Source organism: Cupressus sempervirens, chromosome 4, assembly GCF_028749045.1.
Source record: "Cupressus sempervirens isolate cs-2001-9-10 chromosome 4, ASM2874904v1, whole genome shotgun sequence".
NCBI classification, from domain to species: Eukaryota; Viridiplantae; Streptophyta; class Pinopsida; order Cupressales; family Cupressaceae; genus Cupressus; species Cupressus sempervirens.
In genome coordinates this window covers 39227499-39248767 of record NC_143121.1, presented here as the reverse complement: position 1 = coordinate 39248767, position 21269 = coordinate 39227499, and the positions used below count along the sequence as shown (strand labels likewise).

Below are 21269 nucleotides of genomic sequence, written 5' to 3'. Positions count from 1 at the left end.
CCCTAGGTAAGCAGAGTAAAACCATAATCATCCAATAGAGTTCTTCCTAAGGAATGAATAAACAAATGAAATAAACTAGAGAGCAAGTATATAAATGCACTCAAGAACATTTTATCCCATTGACCTCCTATCTTCAAGTTCTTGTGTTGAGAATGTGGGTGTTCTCAAATTTATTAGCACAAGCACAAGAGGCTAGGAGAGAATGGAGATGGTTGATTGATGAAAAGCTATGAAAATGAACACGGTAAAGATGATAATGTTAGAAATATGATAGCAAGATGGCAAGAGTTCTCCAAAATTGTGAGATAGATGCATTTGCCCTTATTAAGTGATTAATTGCCTATAGAAGTTATTAATCAAAAGAAGAGGAAAACTGTTCTATTAAAGTCTTTATGAAAATTGAGGGTTAACATTAAGAGTTTAAAATATGAATGGTTAAGATAAAAGGGTGTGTAAGGATAATGTAAGAAATAATGAAAATTAAGGAGATGAAGAGTTTAATGTAAAAGGAGGGATGGGATTAAGTGGGGTACGTAGAAAGTATTAATTTTTGGTCATACATCACATACATTGGATCTAGACATGTCGAAAGATGAGGAAAATAGTAAATGAATTAATGAAATATATAAAAACATTTATATAATTAATAGAGGAAAAGGTCAAATAAAGAGAAGTGAAATTTGTCATATGCCTACAAATTCAGAGTTGATCCATGTGAATGGAAATGATTGGTTGGAATCAGAAAACAAGGATCATGAATAAATATAATAAATAAAAGTATTTATTTAATTAATAGGAGACAGGGGAAAGTGAAAAATTAAATAAATATAACTATTTATTTGATCATGAGACAGAAAAGTTTAATGAAATAAATAAATCAATAGGAATATTTATTGAAATAATAGAAGAAGAGGCTAAGGGTATAATTAAATAAAAATATTTATTTAATTAATAGAAGAGTTTTCTTGGAATATTTATTGGAATAATAGAAGAAGAGGCTAATGGTTTAATTAAATAAAAATATTTATTTAATTAATAGAAGAATTTTCTTGATTTCATGAAGGCATTTTTAGGCATCTAGAAAACTCGCTGCATTAATTTTTTTATGGTTCGAGTGTTGACTTGTTTTCAATTGAGTTTTTTGTTAGTTTTGTTTCATCCAAAAGCTAAGTAGAACCATCTTCACAACAATTGGATATGGCCAAGAAACCCCTCCTCCCACTCACTCCATTTTAAATTGAGGCAGTGGTAAGGGACAATGAACAACCAATTTGTTTTATTAGGTAAACCTGCACCTTTTCAATCAAATATTAAGGGGTTTTTGGTAACTTTGGACAACTTAGAGATGAGCCCAATGACATATTCTTAGAGCAAGTGTCAAGTCACATCCTTGGACTATCTTTGCTTCTTCATTCAACAAATTGTGGAGATGATTGTAATTTTTTCTTTATTTTAACTTAAGTTATATGAGGAAGCAGGACTGTTTTATCGAACCATAAAGCTTTGTAGAGCAAACTGTATGAATCCACACTCTTTTTAACATATTATATGAACGTCATTTACTTTTTGTTCTGGGAGAGAAAGATTGGACCTTCTCTTATACAACACAATTGTAATCCTGAGGATAATGAATTGTTACAACACTTAACACTGATTTTGATTTCCAAAATTTCAGTGTATTCGATGTTATTTGAATTTCAAAGTCTGGTCCTTTGTTCAAGTCAAATACTTTTTCATATTCGTTGTATTTCTGAAAGAGTTAAAAAAATAGGTTAGAAAGCAGTAGTGTAATTTTATAAAGCTTGCAAGTGACCAGGTCTCTGATCTGTTTAAGAAATCTAGGTCCAGTATTTAGTAAGAAATGACACATGCAAAGTATTACTATGTACATACACTGCACATAGTATTGAGTTAAAGTCCACTCTTTTCTATTTCAGATTTGCCAAGTTCTGAATTAATTTGCTGATTATAGAAGTCTTCAAAATTGATTTTTTTCTCTCCATAAATCCATAACAAGTCATTAAAACTCAAAGAAGCTCTGGAAAATTATGATGCTCTTAAAATTGTAGGAGTTGAAACTATACTTGGCAGAGGATTATGGACTCTGGAGTGCATAGATCCTTGAATAAGCTTTAGTTCAGCCTACATAAGGGATAATGGCGTTCGAAAAGATGAAACAAATCCTTATGCTATGCAGATATCTATTATCTAAAAGTCACAGGTTGAAAATTGCTACATTCAAATTCTGTTGGTTGACTCTATTCATACAGCTGAACAGTGAATATTACTCTCAAGGGTCTTCTTGTGCTTCTGAGAGAATTTTGGCTTTCATCCTGCTATTCATTTGGAGAACTTAATATCCAGATTTCTAGTAAAATGTTGCTTGTTTCAAGATGGAAGTTTGTAATATTCCGTTTGAAATATAATTTTTTTGGCTTTGATCCTGCTATTCATTTGGAGAACTTAATTTCCAGATTTCTAGTAAAATGTTGCTTGTTTCAAGATGGAAGTTTGTAATATCCTGTTTGAAATATAAAATATTAACGTATTAGTTAAAAAAAAATCCTTTAGGGCCCGTTTGGTTGCAAGCATAGGAATTGAGAATTAGAATAGAAAATTTGAATGAGAATGGTGAATGAAGAATAGGAATGGAAAAATGCAATCCAATCTTGTTTATCCCTTGTTTGGTTATGCAAGCTTAAATTGGAATAGGGTTAACTTGCAATCGGGGCCATTTGAAAATATTTTTGAAGATGCAATCGGCGCCATTGGAAAATCGCTGAAATATTTGAAAATATTGAAAACAAAGTTCCAGCGCTCACCCCAGGTCAAAGCGGATTTGAAAATTTAATCAAATTTGAGAAAGTTAAAATGAATGCAAGAATAGCAATTCCAATTACAGGTATTTTTTGGAATGGACAAAAGCTCATTTTGGGGCCAAAATGAGAATACATATTCCTATTCCCTATTCCTATTCCACGCATCAAACAAAGAATACAAATCATATTCTAATTTCCTATTCCTATTCCGGTTGTATTCCAGCAACCAAACGGGCCCTTAGGGTCCGTTTGGTTGCTGGAATTAGACAGGAATTGGCATGCCCAATCCCTGAAAATTTCAAACCCGTTGTTTGGGTGCGCAAGATTGGAATTGGGATTTGAAGAAATGAGGATTTGGTATCCCCATTTGAGCCCCAAAACAAGGATTCCAAATTCTTGCAAAATACCTGTTATTTGGAATCCATGTTCTAAATCCCATTTTTTTCAAAATGAGGATTCCAAATAAAATGAAATTTAATTATGTTTAGAATCCATTTCTGCATCTCTTCATTTCCACCGCCGTTGTTTTTTATTGAAATATAGTAGATCGACATCTCTTTTGTTGCTTCTGATTGATGCTTTTACAAATCGATCCATGTGACATTGATGAGGAGGAGGCTATTGAGTGACGTTGCCCATAGAGGGAAAGAAGAAGTTACAGAGCATTCGAGCCATTTGTAGGCTCTGCGAGAGCTTTACGGTGGTGCTACTTAAGAGTGCGGGAACACATTACTTCGTCTGGGCATTGTTGGGGCGGAATAAAATTCAGTGTAACTGTTCTTCCCTCGACTGCTACTTCTCCTACCACCACCACGCCCTTGCCCACCTCTACCGAAGAGGGAAACCTGGCTGCCACTTTAGCATGTGCATTGCTCCTTTTGTTGATGTTGCAGCATTTACACAATGATTCCACACACTCTGTAGTGGAGATAGACTCAGTGGGGTTCCAGTCGTGCACGCCTTCAAATATACTTTTGCAAGATAGCAGTGGAAATACGGTGGTGCCACTTAAGAGTGCGGGAACACATTACTTCGTCTGGGCATTGCTCAGGCGAAATAAAATTCTAGACTGTTCTTTCTTCAGAATCTGTGTTTGAACCAAACAGGCCAAGAATACCAAAAATTCGAAATATCAAATTTGGACCAAACGGTCCCCAACTTAATCCCCAAAATTGTAATCTAGATTTCAAGTTCCAGAAGCCCAAATCCAAGATTTCGAATGCTAATTCTTAAATTATATTCCAACAACCAAACGGGCCCTTAGTGGGTAAAGAATAATGATTATTAATAATTGATCTATAAATATAACATAATATACTATCAGGCAAGAGCCTACAAGACAACGGTAAATTGTGAGCCTCTTATTGGAGACGTCTTGGTTTCGACTCTACACAAGATTATTAAATAATAATAAATTACATAATAATAACGAATCTTGGCTTCGACCTCTTATCGATCAAAAAAAAAAAAAATATACTATCAATTTAATATTTACAACTAATATTGATAAGATAAAATTACTAATTAACCAGTAATATAAAATATTTATCAACTTATTATGAATAACAAAGTAAAACTAAGCCCCAAGCAAAATAGTCAAATTTATATATATAGAACATTTATCAACTTATTATAACTAAGCCCCAAGTGAATTAGTCCAATTTATCCTCTTAACACATTGATGGTCCATGGGTCACGACCCTTAAAAAGACATGTGGATGTATAGACCATATATTAAATATGAGAGGGCATCGAGCAATGGGCAAAAGAACAAAAGAAGACATCAAAAATCATCTGATGTATAAGAGGGTGTCACTGATCCATTAATGCTCAGCATATGGTAGTTGTCATATGTGGGAAAATGAGATACAAACCCACATTGGCATCAAAGGTGGCATATAACCCTAAACACGTGCAATGAAAAAGTTTATATATAATTCAAAAAGTAAGTATTACGGGAACATAAAAGCAGCAAATGAAAATAGGCAACATATAAAGAAAGGGTTCTAACTGTTAATGTATAGATTAGTAAAAACATAAATTTAATGTATCTATAATTATTTATGTTGTTATTGTTACATATGTTTAGATATTAAAACACACGCGCACGCGCACACACATGCTGCTTTAATTAAAAACATATTTAATATATATTGGAATCAATACACTTCGCGTCTTAACAAATCGATGGCATAATGGAATTGCAAAACGACAGGTTAATGTTCGGTCATAATCATATATCGGGGGTGACTTTGAGTCACGCCCGATGGACGTGACTCCAGTGTGAGTCAGTCGTGACTCACTGTTTTGCTGGATAAAACAACGAACACAAAAATAATTTAAGTCTTCAGTGATATTCAGCGAATTCAGTATTATATCATTCTCTCTGCATTCAGTAATAACATTTCAATATTTAATATTATATTGAAACTGATTCAAAAGTATTTACTTACAGTCTGGTACTTTAACATGGTATCAGAGCAGGTTTAAAGAAGTGATCCTGATATCAGACTGAAATCAGATTTTTATATTTAAATATTATTACATAAAATAAAAATGGTGAACGGTATGAGGCTGGAAGACACAGATTAGAAGGTGATTCAGATTTTGCAGGCTGGAAATTACGACTGAAGCTTAGACTGAAAGAACATGGTCTAAATAAGTTTATTGAAAATTCTGATCCACCACCTAAAGGAATTAATGAATTGGAAAAATGGGATAGTGACAACAATAAAGCTATGGAACTTATTGTGGACGGTGTTAAAACTCATCTTCTAGTTGTAATTTCAGAACTGGACATTGCACGTGAGATGTACAATGCTCTTGGAAATATGTTTGAGATAAATAACGCTGTTCAGATCATCACATTAAAGGATAGGATCTCAAATATTAAAATGAATAAAGGAGAAAAAATTTCCTCTTACTTTATGAGAATAATCGATCTTCAAAATCAACTTTCTTCCATAGGACACATCTGTGATGGAAAGGAGTTAACAATAATGGCTCTATAAGGTCTTCCATCATCATGGGATACCTTCTGACAAGGGGTATGTTCTTGGTCAAAATTACCTAAATTTGAAAGACTTAAAGCTGATTGTATACAAGAAGAGTGTATGCAAGTAGCTCGAGGTCAAAATGTTTCCTCTTCAGAAGAAGAGTTACAAGTTCTCTCCAGTCAAGTAAATGAGAAGAAAAGAAAATTCAAAGGAAGGAAAAAGCACACTGATTTCTCCAAAATGCAATGTTATAGGCGTGATAAATTTGGACATCCAACATCTAGATCTCCTGATAGAATTAAACCACAAGCTTCATTTGTAACCACTCAAAACTCTAATGGAAATTCTGAACACAATGCTTTCTATTCAACACTCTCCAATGAAGCATCAACCAGAGCAAGTACTTGGGTAATTGATAGCAGAGCCTCTTGACATATCACAGGTTTTAAAGGACAATTAGACTCTCTACAAGAAGACTATGTTGATGAAGTAACCATTGGAGATGATACAAGCTACCCCATAATGGGAATAGGAACATGTACTATTCATCTAAAATCAGGGAAAACAATTGAACTTACTAAGGTACTATATGTACCTAGCATAAAAAGAAACTTGCTTTCTATCTTTGCTCTTGAAGATGAAGGGCTCATAATTACATTTATGGAAGGAAAGGTCTTAGGTTGGCCTAAGAATTCTAACATAAAAAATGCATACAAAATTGGCTCTAGACATGGATGTCTTTATCAGATTAACTCTCTCTCTCTCTCTCTCTCTCTCTCTCTCATTCAGCCCTAATTCATGGTTCTTTCAAAGAAAATGAACTCTGGCACAGGAGACTAGGTCATCTTCATTTTCGAAGATTACCTTCCATAGGAAAAATGGTAATAGGTATACCTAAACTTAATCGTTACCATGAAGGAACATGTAAAGGTTGTGCTCTAGGGAAGAATATTAAAACTACATTCCAAAATAGTCAAACCAATTCCAAAGAAGTTCTAGAACTTATTCACTCAGAGTTATGTAGTCGTATGTTAGTTCCTTCTCTAGGAGGTTCTCTATACTATCATATTTGTGGATGATTTCTCTAGGAAGACTTGGATCTATTTTCTTAAAAGTAAAGAATCTGAAGAAATTCTGACAAAATTTAAAGAGTTTAAAGCCCTTGTAGAAAACCTTTGTGGAAAGAAAATAAAAGTCTTAAGAACAGACAATGGTAAAGAGTACATTTCTGACATCTTTATAAATTATTGTAAAATTGTTGGGATCAAGAGGGAGTGTTCTGTTCCTTATAATCCTCAACAGAATGGAATAGCTAAGAGAAAGAATAGATCAATAGTTCATTCTGCTAAAGCAACACTTCATGATCAAAATCTTAAAACTTTTCTTTGGGGTGAAGCTTCAAATACTGTTGTTTTCCTTAAAAATTATTTATGTTGTTATTGTTACATATGTTTAGATATTAAATGGAATCATATATATATATATATAGATGCTGATTTAATTATAAACATATTTAATATATATTGGAATCAATACACTTGCGGACTTAACAAATCGATGGCATAATGGAATTGCAAAATGACAGGTTAATGTTCGGTCATAATCATATATCGGGTGACTTTGAGTCACGCCCGATAGACATGACTCAGTGTGATTCACGCCTATCGGTCATGACTCACTGTCTGCCCTCCTTTATATTTATATAACATTGAACTTTGCTGGATAAAACAACAAACACAGAAATAATATAGGTCTTCAGTTATATTCAGCGAATTCAGTATTATATCATTCTCTCTGCATTCAGGAATAACATTTCAATATTATTTAATATTATATTCAAAGTGATTCAAAAGTATTTACTTACAGTCTGATACTTTAACACTAACATGTATAAATGTGCGGGCCATTTAAGGAAAAGAAAGAAGGTTTAACACCCTAGCACTCTCCATCAGTTGGTCGCCAAGTAGGAAGGTGGTCCCCCCTTACAGTATTAGGTAAAGAGAATTTAAGTGGGCAGACAAGGCCAGAGAAATCCACCACTAGCTGAGTGGGTGATTAAATGGAACAGGATTAACATAAAGTGATCCATCATGGAGAAATAGGGAGAAATAGAGAGGGAAAAAGGCAATATATAAATTTTTGATCTGTAAAAGTCTGAATTGTAAAATATATAATAAATTATTTACTGTCCTAGCAGGGGGCATTACAAAGTGTATCACATGTTCTCCAATTTCAGAATGGATTTTATCATATGACACTCTAGGCAGTGTCAACTTATATACCTGTTTTCAAGTTTTTTTTGATAGTGCTAACCATTTACAAATATTCTGCTCATATGAGCATCAACAGGATATGAATACAAGCTCTTGCAAGTACATCATGAAACTAATAATAGCTTTTTTTATTGAATACATTAGATTCCAACTTTTTTACTAAAATCCACCTATTTTAGATATCACTGGACACTAGAATCCAAATATGGAAGACCATTCACAACAGGGATTTGAATTTGGGCCTCCCAAAGAGAACTCATTGCTTTTTGAAACCTGTTAAAATTGTAAATTGTTTTATCTATGTCACTTCTAGCTTCTTGTATCCTATTTCATTGCTGTATGTATATGCCGGCTTGAGGGCAACGTGGTTTACTGTGTCAAAAGAGATCAATTTTTTAAGGTTTTGTCTATATAAGTTCTTATAAATATCTATTTTAAATAAATCCAAGTTAAGTGCCAGTGGGAATATTTTGCCTGAATTGAAAACAATATTTTTCAGAGCTTCTTGATTTGAAATGAAAGGTGTTGGATTAAAGATATGGGTCGTGTAGATAACCCATTCTGCCTCAAAACTGCAGCAGGAAGTTCATCTGAGAGGAACGACAGACACATTCCAATTTTTAAAGAATTAAGGGCCCATTTTAAAAGAGTGCAAACACTTTATTACAGTCCATTAAACAATTTGTCTGCAGGAGTGTTAATCTTTTGATCACCAGTTTATGATTTGACTATGCAGGAAAGGTTCCATTAAGGATATATGCTGTGATTTGGTTCGATAATGGTTCCATTTAACATAGAACAGTGTTTTCTTGATTTGACTCAGAACTATATGGCAGATCCTAGTCTCTCATTTGATTCTGATCATAGGACTGTGGGGTGGCTAATGCATTTGAGAGAATTTGGTAGCATCAGTTTGTCATGTTCATTTTGATATGAATGATTCCTCCTGGTAGGATTGGTTTTTGATAAATAGATACTGCATTTAGGTTATAGAGATTGTGTTGCTGAACTATTGTGTCGAGAAACCTCAGGATGTAGCTGCATAGAGCTATCCAAACTTCCTTTTAGAGGGTGGGTAGTAGAGAAGTGATCCTCAACCTCAGTTTATAATCTAGTTGAATGCCCAGAGATGAGAGTTGAGGTTACCAGATGACATACATATGCTAACAGTCCAGGGATCTAGATTATGTGAAGTTTCTTAAGCATTTAATTAGGGATTTTGTGGTGGGTGGTATCTTCTGCATTGAATTCAGTGTTGACAGGAGAACATGTTTCTCACTCACCTGATGAAGATGAAATGAATGTCTTCTTTTCCTCTCGCTGGAAGCTTTTAGCCTAAAGTTGCTGAATTGTGAGATTTTCAGGCGGTTCTGGGTATGAAACATTATCGGAATCAGATTCTAAAATGAATCTCTGGGGGTTCGTCTAGAGTCTGTGGATTTAGATGCCAAAATGTTTAGTGATTCTAGTTTGACCATTTTGATATTGGAACCTGAAATAAATTAGAATGTCTACAATAGTAAAAGAAAAACATAGATAAAGCACTTAAAGGATCATCAGCATAAAAGCCACTGGCAGAAACAACAACCTCCCACAACAACACAAGAAAAAACACAAATAAACAGGGAAGCAGAGCAAAAAAACCAGGACATGTCCAAAAAGCTAGGAGAATGGCTCAGGCAATTTCTCTGAGGATTTCTGCAGTCTGAATCTCCAGCTCAGTCATTCTTCCAGCTGCCTCTTTCAAGTTTGAAAGATTTTTCTCAAGTTCCTGGATTTGTGGATGTCCTTTTTCTTTATGCTAGATCTGGTTCTCTTTCTCAAACCATCCTCTGGAGTCTTATCCTTCCCACTGTTGGGAGATTGGTCATCCTCCTTACTGGCTCTGTGTTCTTCAAGTTTGTTTATGAGCACCTTTATGTTGTCATTTGATTCTTTTAGAATGTTATAGCTTTGCTCAACAATTCTATGCAGAGTGTCCTCCATTATCTAAACTCTACTCTTCACTTCCTCCACTTTGTTAGCCATGTCTTTTTCCTCCTTTGTTTTCTTGTTTTGCATGCTGCAATTATCCCTCTCCAGTCTACCCACTTTGCATTTGAGCTCCTGGATTTCATGGAAAGTCTGTTTAGTGGTTCGAAAACTATCAATAACACTGTGTTTAGCATTATTAAGCACATCCATTTGAGGGTTTTCCTTTGTGATGTCACTCAAAATAACAAGGGCATGGTCAATCGACTCTTCCATTTGAATTTTTCCCTTCTTATTCTCCTTAACTAGAGTTTTGATCATCTCTGTCTCGAGCCCTATCCTTGTAGAAATTTTATCAAAATTTCTCCAAACCACTTTCATGTCTTTGCCCGAAATCATACACGTGTACTGGCTGGACCCAAATTCCTCAAATTCCTGCTCATTTTTTCCCCATTCCCATGCTTCTCATTTCCTCATCGCTACCCTTCCTCTCCTCTTGCCTGGCCTCCTTAGAGTCGATATCTCTCCCTCTTTTCAAACTCCTGTTAGGTTTGCCCCTAAAATTCCTCATCTTTGTTGGTAGGCGTCTTAATAGTGATGTTTCTCTTTCCACTTGTCCTCTCCTTACATTCCTCCTTTCTGAGGTTATCTTCCTCCTCATTAGTGCTGTCTCCCTCTGTGTCTATGCCCTTCGCCCTCTCATTGTAGTCTCTATCAGACAAAATCTCAAAGCTTTGTTTAGGTTCGTAGTTATCCTCTTTCTTTTTTTTCTCCACTTTGATTCTCTTTTACCCTTTTTGTACTATGGGGTGGCATTCTCCTTCGTATTTGAATGCATGTCTTGGCTGTCCTCGGTGTTAGATGGGGTGTAATCCTCTCCCAACTCATTTGAGTGAGCTTTACCCTCCTTCCCTATCTACCTATTCTTAATTTCTTTCCCTATAGTCCTAGCCTTAAAAAATTCACAAATTAACAGCAAAAGCCCCTCATGGAAGGTAGGATTACCTATGTGCTTCTCCTTGTAGTCATTGATATTCTCATTAATAGAGGAATATAGGAAAAAAGGAATAGAAATCTTCGCCCCATACCTGAAGTGGTTAAGAAGCATGAAATGTTGACTGTAGAGGCGGTCGAATCTCATGTCGAGGAAGATATACTTGATCATGACCCTTAGCACAAACCTCCATAGTGACTTGTTAGAGCTCGGCAGATAGTAGGTGCTTGTCTTCACTAAAGCCTTCTTTTCCTTCGCATCCTTGGTAAATTCAATCATCGCCTACCCAGAAATTTGCCTATCTCTATAAAATTTCTTCCCAGTGATGGGTATTCCAGTCATCGTAGATATAACCTCCTCCGTCATTGTGAAATGCACTACATCAATCTTAACACTCCCTCATTCCAGCTTTTAATCGTACTGCGTGTAACAGAGGGTTTCCACCCGTGAAGCCGCTCAATGAAAGTGGTAATGTCACCTTTTTTTAAAATGCTCAACACCTTAAAACGTCGGTGCCACTTCTTTGCTTCATTTTCAGATTCCCTCCTATGTCTTTCTCCCACCATGATATCGTTCTCTTTGCAAGCTTTGCTTCTGGTAGTGATGTGCTTCGAAGGCTGCTTCCTTTTAATATGATATGTTTTCACAAAACACCTTTTCGCTTTGTGTACTTGATACCCAAAATCGAGCCTCAAAGTGCGATGGTGGGAAAAAAAAATGTCTTTCGTGCTTTGGCTATCGTACTTGCACATCATAGTTTGGCACAATTCCCATAACATGTAACCTTTCATAATTGACCTTTAATGATTCCCGATCTGCCTAGGATCCTCTCCATTTCTATCAACTCACGAATTTTTGACGGAATATTGTGTTTGTTCTTCCACGTTTTCAATTCATCATTCTTGACTGCTTAGTGGGCCAACTTGTTAGTGACTTGACTGGCTTCCCTATATTTATGAGCCACATATATATTGTCAAAAGACTTAAGGATCATAATTCACTCTTTAATAATATTCACAATCGTCTACGTAGGCTCATTCTTCTCATCAAGACAGTCTATAATATTCTTGGAGTCTCCTTCAAGCCATAGATTTTTGAATCCCATGTCCCGAGCCAGTTTGAGGGTTTGATGAGCCGCAAATGCCTCCGCATAATGGTTAGCTTGCATACCTAGAGGAGCTAAGATAGCAACAATACCTTTTCCATGGGTGTTTCTGATGATTCCACCTGCCCTAGCCTTGCCGGGGTTACCTTTGGCAGCCCAACAAAGTTAGCTTTACACCAACTCTCACGCGGGAGAGTCCATCTGCAATCCTCCCTCTTATTTTTGTCAATTTCCTTTGTGCTTAAAAGAGGGTTGGGACCTTTATTGGTAGTGTAGTTTTCTAACAAAGCGTTAAAGATTTTGTGGAAGACAACTTTAGCATTAGTTTCTTTCTCCCTAAAAATTCTGTTGTTTCGCTCCTTTTACACTCCCCAACAGAAATGAGGTAGAGTCCATTCCCACAAGCCCTTATTCACGTCCCCATAAGCCCGAAGGTGTCATTGTTCAAAGAGATCTTAAGTGTTATTAGGAAAACACCAGGTCATCTTGAAGAAAAATAGGAAATAAGACCACATATCTCTGGTGAAGTGACAATGTATAATGATATGATCCACACTTTTACTATGGTTCTTACAAAGAATGCATCTATTAGGCATCAAATTCCCCCTCTTGGTGAGGTTGTCCATCGTCAAGATACGGTTTTGTAGAATTGTCCAAAAAAAAGTTGATTTTGGGAATAAGGCAAGGATACAAGGCTTTAGTCCAAATAGGGTAGTTTCCTTGTTTTGCATAGTTTCGTATCCTAAGGCAACAGTGTAGTTGCCATCCTTTGTCACCCCCCAAGTTGCCATCCTTGTTGGACGATAGAGGAATATGCCTTATCATGTTCATCAATGGCTTTAGCTCCTGGGACAATTCAGTCAGATTCACCCATTCATTGTTATCCCTGTAGTCACTCACTTTACAGCCATATTTTTCCATACATAAATTTGCCCATCTGTTAGACGGCTCGATGTTCCATAATGGCCCTTGTCTTATCCAATCATCATGCTAGAAATTTATATTTCACCATTGACCAATTACCATTTTGCTTTCTCAATGGCTAAGCTCTTCGTCCTTTGAATGCCATTCCAAATGTTAGATCCCCTTGGGTCAAGGTGCCTAACTGTTTGAAATTTATATTAGCTGCATACTTGTCCTTCAAAATATCCCTCCATTCCCTTGTGGAGTTGAAAATCATCCATATTTGTTTAGCTTGAAGCGCCCTATTGAATTGTTTTAGATTCCTAATCCCCAACCCTCCTTGCTTTTTGGGTCTACAAATATTCTCCCAAGCCACCAACGGGTATTTATTTCCTTAAGTAGCAACCCACAAGAAATTCCTATGAATGGATTCCAAAGAATCAGCAACTTTTGTAGGAATAGAGAAAAGAGTTAAAGCATATGTTGGCAAATTTTGCAGGGTAGATTTGATTAGAAGCACTTTCCTTGCTTGACTTAGGGTGATGCCTTTCCAGCCCGCCAACTTTCTATTAAACCTGTCAATGAGGTTATTCCAAAAGAGGTCAGGAGGTTTAGTCCCGAAATAAGTAAAAGGAAGAGATCTAATGTCACAACCCAAAATGCCAACAATTTTCCCCTGTCTGTCTGCAGGGGTGTTAATAAAGAAGACCGAGCTCTTGCTCCAATTAATGAGTTGACCAGTGGCTTTAGAATAAGTGTTGAGAATCCTCTTCACATTTCTAGCTTCCTTCACTGAAGCCTCTCCACCTAAAATGGTGTCATCCACGAATTGCTGATGGGAGAAAATCAGTGGATCAGAAAAAGTTTTAAAACCCACAATTTCCCCTTTGCTCATTTTGTCATGAATTGATCTTCCTAGGCATTTTGCTAGAATGATAAATAGGATCCGTGAAAGATGGTCACCTTCCCTAAGACCCCTAGAAGGTTTAAAGAAATCAGAGGGGTCCCATTAACCATCACCGTAAAAGAGGGGGTGGAGATTGGTTGAGAAATAATCTTTCTAGTTTTAATATTAAAGCTAAAAGCTTCTAGCACTTTATCCAGGAACACCTAGTCCACCTTGTCATAAGCCTTTGAAAGATCAAGTTTAAGCAAAGAGCCTTCCTTTTTGCCTTTGTCTAAGGAATGGATCACCTCATGTAGAACAATGATGGAATCAAGGATTTGTCTACCAGGGACAAATCCCGATTGCTGAGGTGCAATAATCTTCGGCAGTAATTTAATAATTCTATTAGTGAATACCTTTGAAAAGATCTTATAAAAAGAATTGCAGACATTGATAGGCCTGAAATTATTAAAAGAATCCACTCCTGAGACCTTAGGAATTAAAACCAGAAAGGTAGCATTAATCTCTTTACGCAGATTCCCAACTCCATAAAATTCCTGGACCACTTCAACAAGGTCATCTTTGTTGACTTCCCAATACCTCTGGAAGAAAAAAGTTGGGAACTCATCTGGGCTAGGAGCTTTTTCAGCAGGTAGAGTGAAAACCGCCTCCTTAATTTCCTCAAAAGTTGGAATAGCCACCAGTTCCTTATTCTGTGTAGTAGTTATCACATTGGGGATGGTATTGAGGATTTCCTTCTGATCATCCTCCCCCAAGTTTAACTCTTTGGATAGGATAGAAGAGAAATACATAATTGCTTCCTCTGCAATCTCTTTATCTTCCCCTATAGTATCAGCACCCTTTTTGATACCACTAATTCTATTGGCAGCTCTGTGTTTCATAGTAGAAAGGTGAAAGAATTTAGAGTTTTAATCCCCTTCCTTTAACCATACCGATCTTGACCTCTGCCTCGAAAACATTTCCTCTTTTCCCACAATGTCGTGAGGTCAGCCAGAATAGTCTTTTCCGCATTCAGCCTACTTTTGTCATAACTCATAGTTTGTATCTCTTCCTGCACCTCTGCTAGATCCTCCAAAATCCTTTATCGTCAATTTAGAATGTTATCTTTCAAAAGTAGCATTTTTTAATGGTGTGTTATATGACATTTTAAACCAAATTCTATTTTTAGCTATTTATATATGTATATATAATTTTGTTTTTGTATGAATGTACCAAAACTGTAACCAATTCCCAAAAACATTTGTACCAGCATAAATATTTGTACCATACCGGATTCAGCAAATTAGCTTTTACCATGAAAGTAAGTATCTGCATTAAAATTAATATTAAATATGGTAGGTTGCCCTCACCAAATTTTTATATATATTATATATCAAAAAGGATGATTACATGTATATTTGCATCCCTGGCGGAACAAGGCACACAGAAACAAAATATTGTGTGGCTTTAAAGACAAAATTACATTGCACATGGTTCATTGGCTATTACATTTTTCGTTTCCATGATTTCAATCAGCCTCAATTTTTGTCCTCACCCTTGATGCCATCCAGCTTGATGCAATACTGGTTTTAGCTTGATGAAACCTTGGTCATATTTTCTTTCTGCGCCTTTGCCGTGCACTGTATTGTGAAGGAGGAAAAAACCAAATGTATAGAGGGCATACACTCTGCTGTTCTTGAACATATAAACAATGTTTCATTTGTTTGGCCATTATGTGACATACTTTGCTGAAGTTTTAGGGCTTGAATAATAGGACCATTTTATAGATACTACTGGTACTTTTTCAAATGTTTTTGCTTATTTGGATGGCCTTGTCTGCTATATGTCCTTTGGCATGAATAATTAGATTTGATGGTGAATACTGCTAGACATTTTGGTACACTGCTTTGTTTCATTTATAACTGAGTGCATTATGATTGGATGCAGACAGTGACAGAAGGATGCATAATGGATCATATTCGGGTTTCAGAGCTTATTGTCCAAGATGTAAGTCTCTTTACTATTTTGTGTCACATGTTACAGGAACAAATTGAAACACATGATTATAGGCAGACAAGTAGTATCAGTTGGCAAAGTAAGCATTATTTAGGATTGTAATTAGTAACTATTTCAAGTTTATTTGCTGGATTGTTGAAACTGGTGGTTATTCTGATGAAGCAAATGACAATTTTCTGTTTTTGTAGCAAGCATTTTTGCCAAAGCTTTTGGAGTTATTCAAAATATACGAAGATCTGGAAAATACAGATGGTCTTCATTTGATTTTTAAAATCATTAAAGGAATCAGTGAGTACGGTGCTAAATTTGGATTTGGATAGAATTATTGTGAAGTCAGTTGACTTTCCATGAGTTATGAATCTGCTAAGTATTTACATTGTCTGTAATTTTGCAGTTATGTTGAATAGTTCACAAATATTCGAAAAAATCTTCAGTGACGAATATATAATGGATATTGTAGGTGCACTTGAGTGTAAGTATACAGAATTTCCTTCTCAGTTATTGATAGAGATTTTTGTAGAATCTGTTGGAGAAGTAATTTTATATATCATGAAAACATTGCTGATTTTGGATAAGATTAAGAAAATATCAAATAGCAAATAATATGCATTAACACGCAAAACTGGTAGTTGTTGTTTTACCCCAATTCTTGTCTTCTCTTACTGTAATCTGCAAATCTCTTCCTACTTTCTGTTAGTTATGTCAAATGACTGAGTTTCAAATGGGCCTTTTGACATTGTGCAAGGCCTTTTGACATTGTGCAAGCATCTATTTATCTTTATTATTATTTTTTCATCTATCACTCTTGATTTTATGCAGTGTTCTTTCTATTCACTGTTCATTGGAGTAAAATGTCAGATATTAAATAGTGATGTTTGTAGCTGCATGGATTGGGTGAGAACATGTAGTATTGGAGTAAGGATAAGTGTGGATTTTTTGACTACTTTCTGTTTATAGAAGAATTAATTGATTTGCTGATGATAATGCAGATGATCCCGAGATTCTCTGTCGTCAGGAGCATCGTGCATTTCTAAGAGAACAAGTTGTATTCAAGGAGGTAATGTGTATGTGCCAACTTATTTTTGGTTGCTACAATAATAAGTGATATTAGGTATACCATGTAAGTAAACGCCAATTTTTCATAGGTGGTTAACACTGCTTGTCTTTATGTTTGATAGGCGGTTCCAATCAGAGATCCTTCACTATTATCAAAAATACATCAAGCATATAGAGTTGGCTACATTAAGGTGACTTGGACGTTTTCTGACTCAAATGGTTGATTTGTACGGATACTTTCTTGTTTCAGGCACTTACATGTTATCGTTTTCATTTTCAATATGCAGGATGTAATTTTGCCAAGAGTTTTGGATGAGGGTACATTTGCAGCAATGAATGGGATTATCCATTCCAATAATGTATTGGTATGCATAGCATGTTATACTTCAAAGTTCAATGAATGCCTTCTTCAGATAGTTTATAATACACAATAATAGCAGCATTTCAGCTCTATTAAACTTTTCTCAGCCAACTATTCCCACCATATTACAGGTGGTTTCAGCTCTTAAGGATGATGTTACTTTCATTCATGAACTATTTTCATCCTTGAAATCTCCAGATACTCCAGATCCTGCAAAGAAGAACCTGGTAAGAATTGGTTTTGATTTTTAAATGTACTTTTTGCAATCAGATGCTAATTGGAAAAGCATCTGTAGGTTCATTAGTATTTAATGACTACGATCTAGCACTGGTTTAATTATAAGTTATGCTGACATCTTTGGTAAATGTCATTTGGAAATGTTGCCAGCAAGATGAAATGTATAAAGATTATATCACAACCAAATGTTAGCCAAGTAAGATGAACTGCAGAAAGATCTTATCCCAATTTATGTTATGGGGTATCCCTGAACTGCCAATGTATGGGCTCAGTGGACCTTCAGCTCCCAAGCTCGTTCCCATCTGGGTTTGCACAGGGCCTATCCTCATCAGATGCCAAGTAAATGTTAGCCAAATATGATGAAATATATCAAGGTTCTATGCAACCAAATCCTAAATTACTTTCGAAGCAATTATAAATAAGGTTACTTTTTCTAAAAAATCTTTAACCCAATTGTTTGGTTAAGGTGATTGAAGGTTACCTTAATCTTTCTGAACTGATTACTATAGCTATTTTTCAATGAATGTACTTGCTGAATGTTTGCTTAAGGTGAATATTAACTTTATTCCAATCTGTATGATCCATTTCACATGGGGAGGATGTAAATGTTGATAATACCTGAAGCGTATTTTCATATAATGAAATTGCACAAGTGCTGACTTTTAAAATTAAAACTTTAATGTATAATTTTTCTTTGATCGGTAATAAAGAGCTTTATATTAATATTGGAAAAAGGAAATTACATAGCATGAAGTGCCAAAGAGACTACCCAGCCTATCCACATCAACACCCACCCATCAAAATATATAACCCATATACAATATATATCACTTTTACAAAATGATCAGTCATACCAAAATCTGTGATCTTGCATCAAGACACCCCCATAACCATACCCAAACAGAGACCCCCGGCCACCTAATCCAAGAACCATTTTGCAGCATATTCCCTGGTGGAATTGGGAATGGCATCACCGGTCACATCGGCGCTGCCTCTACCTCGAAGACACATGATGCCAGTGATGCCACTACAGTGCGCTCAGGCAGCGAAGACACGTCGACCCGTCATAGGCTAGCGACCAACCCGAGTTGAGGGACCTGGCTCCTCTCCTCCACCTTGAAACAGCTCTGGCTGTACATAAGCTCTTTCCTCCACGGGCAAACCGGCACTACCCGAAACCCCACCTGCACCCTTCCTGGAGTCCTTTTTGCGAGGCCTCATGGGAATCTGCCTCCTAATTCTCAGCCCACCATCTTCACCAATTGGCACATTAGATTTCACAGGCGCTGATTTATGCCTCCTGACTATTCTGTCACCCACCAACACCCGTGCCGATAATTGTCACCCCACAACTTTAATAATATAACTTGCCTTCACAGAAAGAAAATCAAGAACAAAAGCTGAGACTGAGTTTGATATTAGTTAAACCAGTTTATTTCTAATGTACTTGTTTGATTTTGCAGATTTTGTTCCTGCAGGAGTTTTGTAGTCTAGCAAAAGGTCTCCTGCTTGTTCAGCAGATGCGTCTATTTAGGTATGTTCAATATTTATTTGTAGTAGTAGACATTTAATCTGTATGTGTTCCCTCTGAATTTCTATGCTTATTCTGCAACATTAAAGTGAACATATTCTTGTGTTACTGGCTACAGAGAGCTAGTTGATGAAGGTTTGTTTGAAGTTATTACTAGTGCTCTTCAAAGTGAAGAAAAACTACTTCGTCTGACAGGGTATGGATTTCTCATCTTATATTTGTATAATTTTGTCGCTTGTGGTTAGAAGACCATTCTAATTTGAAATTTATAATTATGGTTATCTGTTTAACTTACAGGACTGATATTCTAATTGTCATTCTGAATCAAGATCCTTCACTCCTCCGTACTTTTTTGGTACAAAAGCAAGGCGGTGCTCTTCTTGGTCTTTTGGTATGTAGTTATGTACTGCCAAACATTTATTGTGTTAATTGGCATTATGTAGCAGTCATATTCTGCTTGTCTATTGTTCATTCCTAAAGGGGTGATCGCATTAGTAGTGAACTGTTTTGCACCTCTCTTGTAAAGAGGTGAAACTTATACGATCTTTTTTAATTTTTTATGTTGCAGGTGAAAGGAATGTGTACCGACTTTGGAGAGGATATGCATTGCCAGTTTCTTGAAATCATTCGAATGCTTCTGGATCCATACACAATGGCTAATATTCAGGTTTGTCTGCACATATGGTTGCTTTGAATTTGCAGCATGTAATATGGGAAGTAGCTGTCTGATTTGTTCGAACTTGTTAGCCTCTTTTAGATACACTGTTTTGAGTAGGGTGAAGCTTGAACTGTGCGGGCCTGCTAGTTATGTGATTAATATCCATAAATAAGAATATTTTGCAAATTATGTATATCTAAAAGGATGTTTCTTGATTGAAATTAAGGGTTTGTTTGGAGATTCCTCTATTGACCAAGGTTGTCCAGGCTCCTGATCCAGGTCTTGAGCCACTCCCTGATGCAAAAGGGAGTGGAAGCCCTGTAGTCACGTGAGCTTCAGGGCTTGAGGGAAACAAAACACTATCTTCTTGGAGGGAATACCTTTAGTTTTAATGCTAATTGAGTTGTCAGAATTTCTAAGTTGTTTTAGCCTTCTAGGAAGACCCAAATCTATCTTAAACAAAGTTGCATGGATACGGATACGGATACAAATACAGATACGGTATTGGGTACGGATATGGTGATTTTTTAAGACACCCAATATGGATACGGCTGAACACGACATTACTAAATAATACATATACATATATTTAACATAGTTTTCTAAGTTATTGTAGGAGATTTTCATTACTTCAAAAGTAATATTGACACGTAAATGCTACATAAATATTTACAAGTGAGTTTAACGCTTTACAATATGTAAACATAGTAGAGTTGCATTAGAAGATAACCCACAAACGGGTTGATGAAATAGAAAAACATTTTAGTTGTCTTTCTCATTCGGTGGAGGTTTTGTTTATACTATTTAAAAAAAAAAATTGCTTTAATATAGTTTTTTTTACATTAAAGGGAAGATCTACATCAAATCTTAAAAAAAGACAAATCCCATAGTATTTGGTATGGTTCATAAATCAAGTTTATTAGGCAGACATGGGTACAATATTGGATGTGTATCCGGGCAGTATTGGATACGTTTCCAAATTGGATACGGGGATATGCACACCCAAGGAGGGACAGAGTAGTTTCCAGCAACTCTGATCTTAAAGCAATACACGATTTGGATAAGGCAATTGAATTGGCTTCTGAGCTGCATGTTGAATTGACATGTGATATGCTACATCTGTGGGGATGAGTGTTATGTCCAATTTTAAATGGAACGAATAGGAGCAAATGAAAGGCAATATTAAACTTGAATTGATACAGAGGCTTTGCTTTTATTTAAAATTGGGAAAAATACTCATACGAACAGCAAGCTGTATAAGGAAATCTATTTTCCTATCATGGATATATTTGATAAAGACCAAAGTTTGTTATTCTGAGAGATGTTCTTTGGTGGGGGCTGCAGAGGCGTGAAGGTTGTGTTGATGTTTTTGCATGAGGAAGATTGACATATTTTTAAGATAAAGACAACCCAACAAAATGATTGAAACAAATCCTCTTCCAATTGCTTAATCTGCTTCAGAT

The 21269-nt window shown here is 35.9% G+C and overlaps 1 protein-coding gene across 2 annotated transcripts in view; it reads left to right on the top strand.

Moving 5' to 3' along the window:
- Positions 1–21269, top strand: part of LOC149559831 (uncharacterized) — a 55042-nt gene that overhangs the window by 11085 nt on the left and 22688 nt on the right. For both annotated transcript variants that reach the window (XM_089824325.1, XM_089824326.1), the window contains exons 8-18: positions 15895–15954; positions 16152–16251; positions 16358–16435; positions 16953–17020; positions 17142–17210; positions 17307–17384; positions 17512–17607; positions 19081–19151; positions 19267–19344; positions 19446–19539; positions 19717–19815. In XM_089824325.1, the coding sequence (XP_089680451.1) occupies positions 15895–15954; positions 16152–16251; positions 16358–16435; positions 16953–17020; positions 17142–17210; positions 17307–17384; positions 17512–17607; positions 19081–19151; positions 19267–19344; positions 19446–19539; positions 19717–19815 (891 nt within the window). The remainder of the gene's footprint in view (positions 1–15894; positions 15955–16151; positions 16252–16357; positions 16436–16952; positions 17021–17141; positions 17211–17306; positions 17385–17511; positions 17608–19080; positions 19152–19266; positions 19345–19445; positions 19540–19716; positions 19816–21269) is intronic.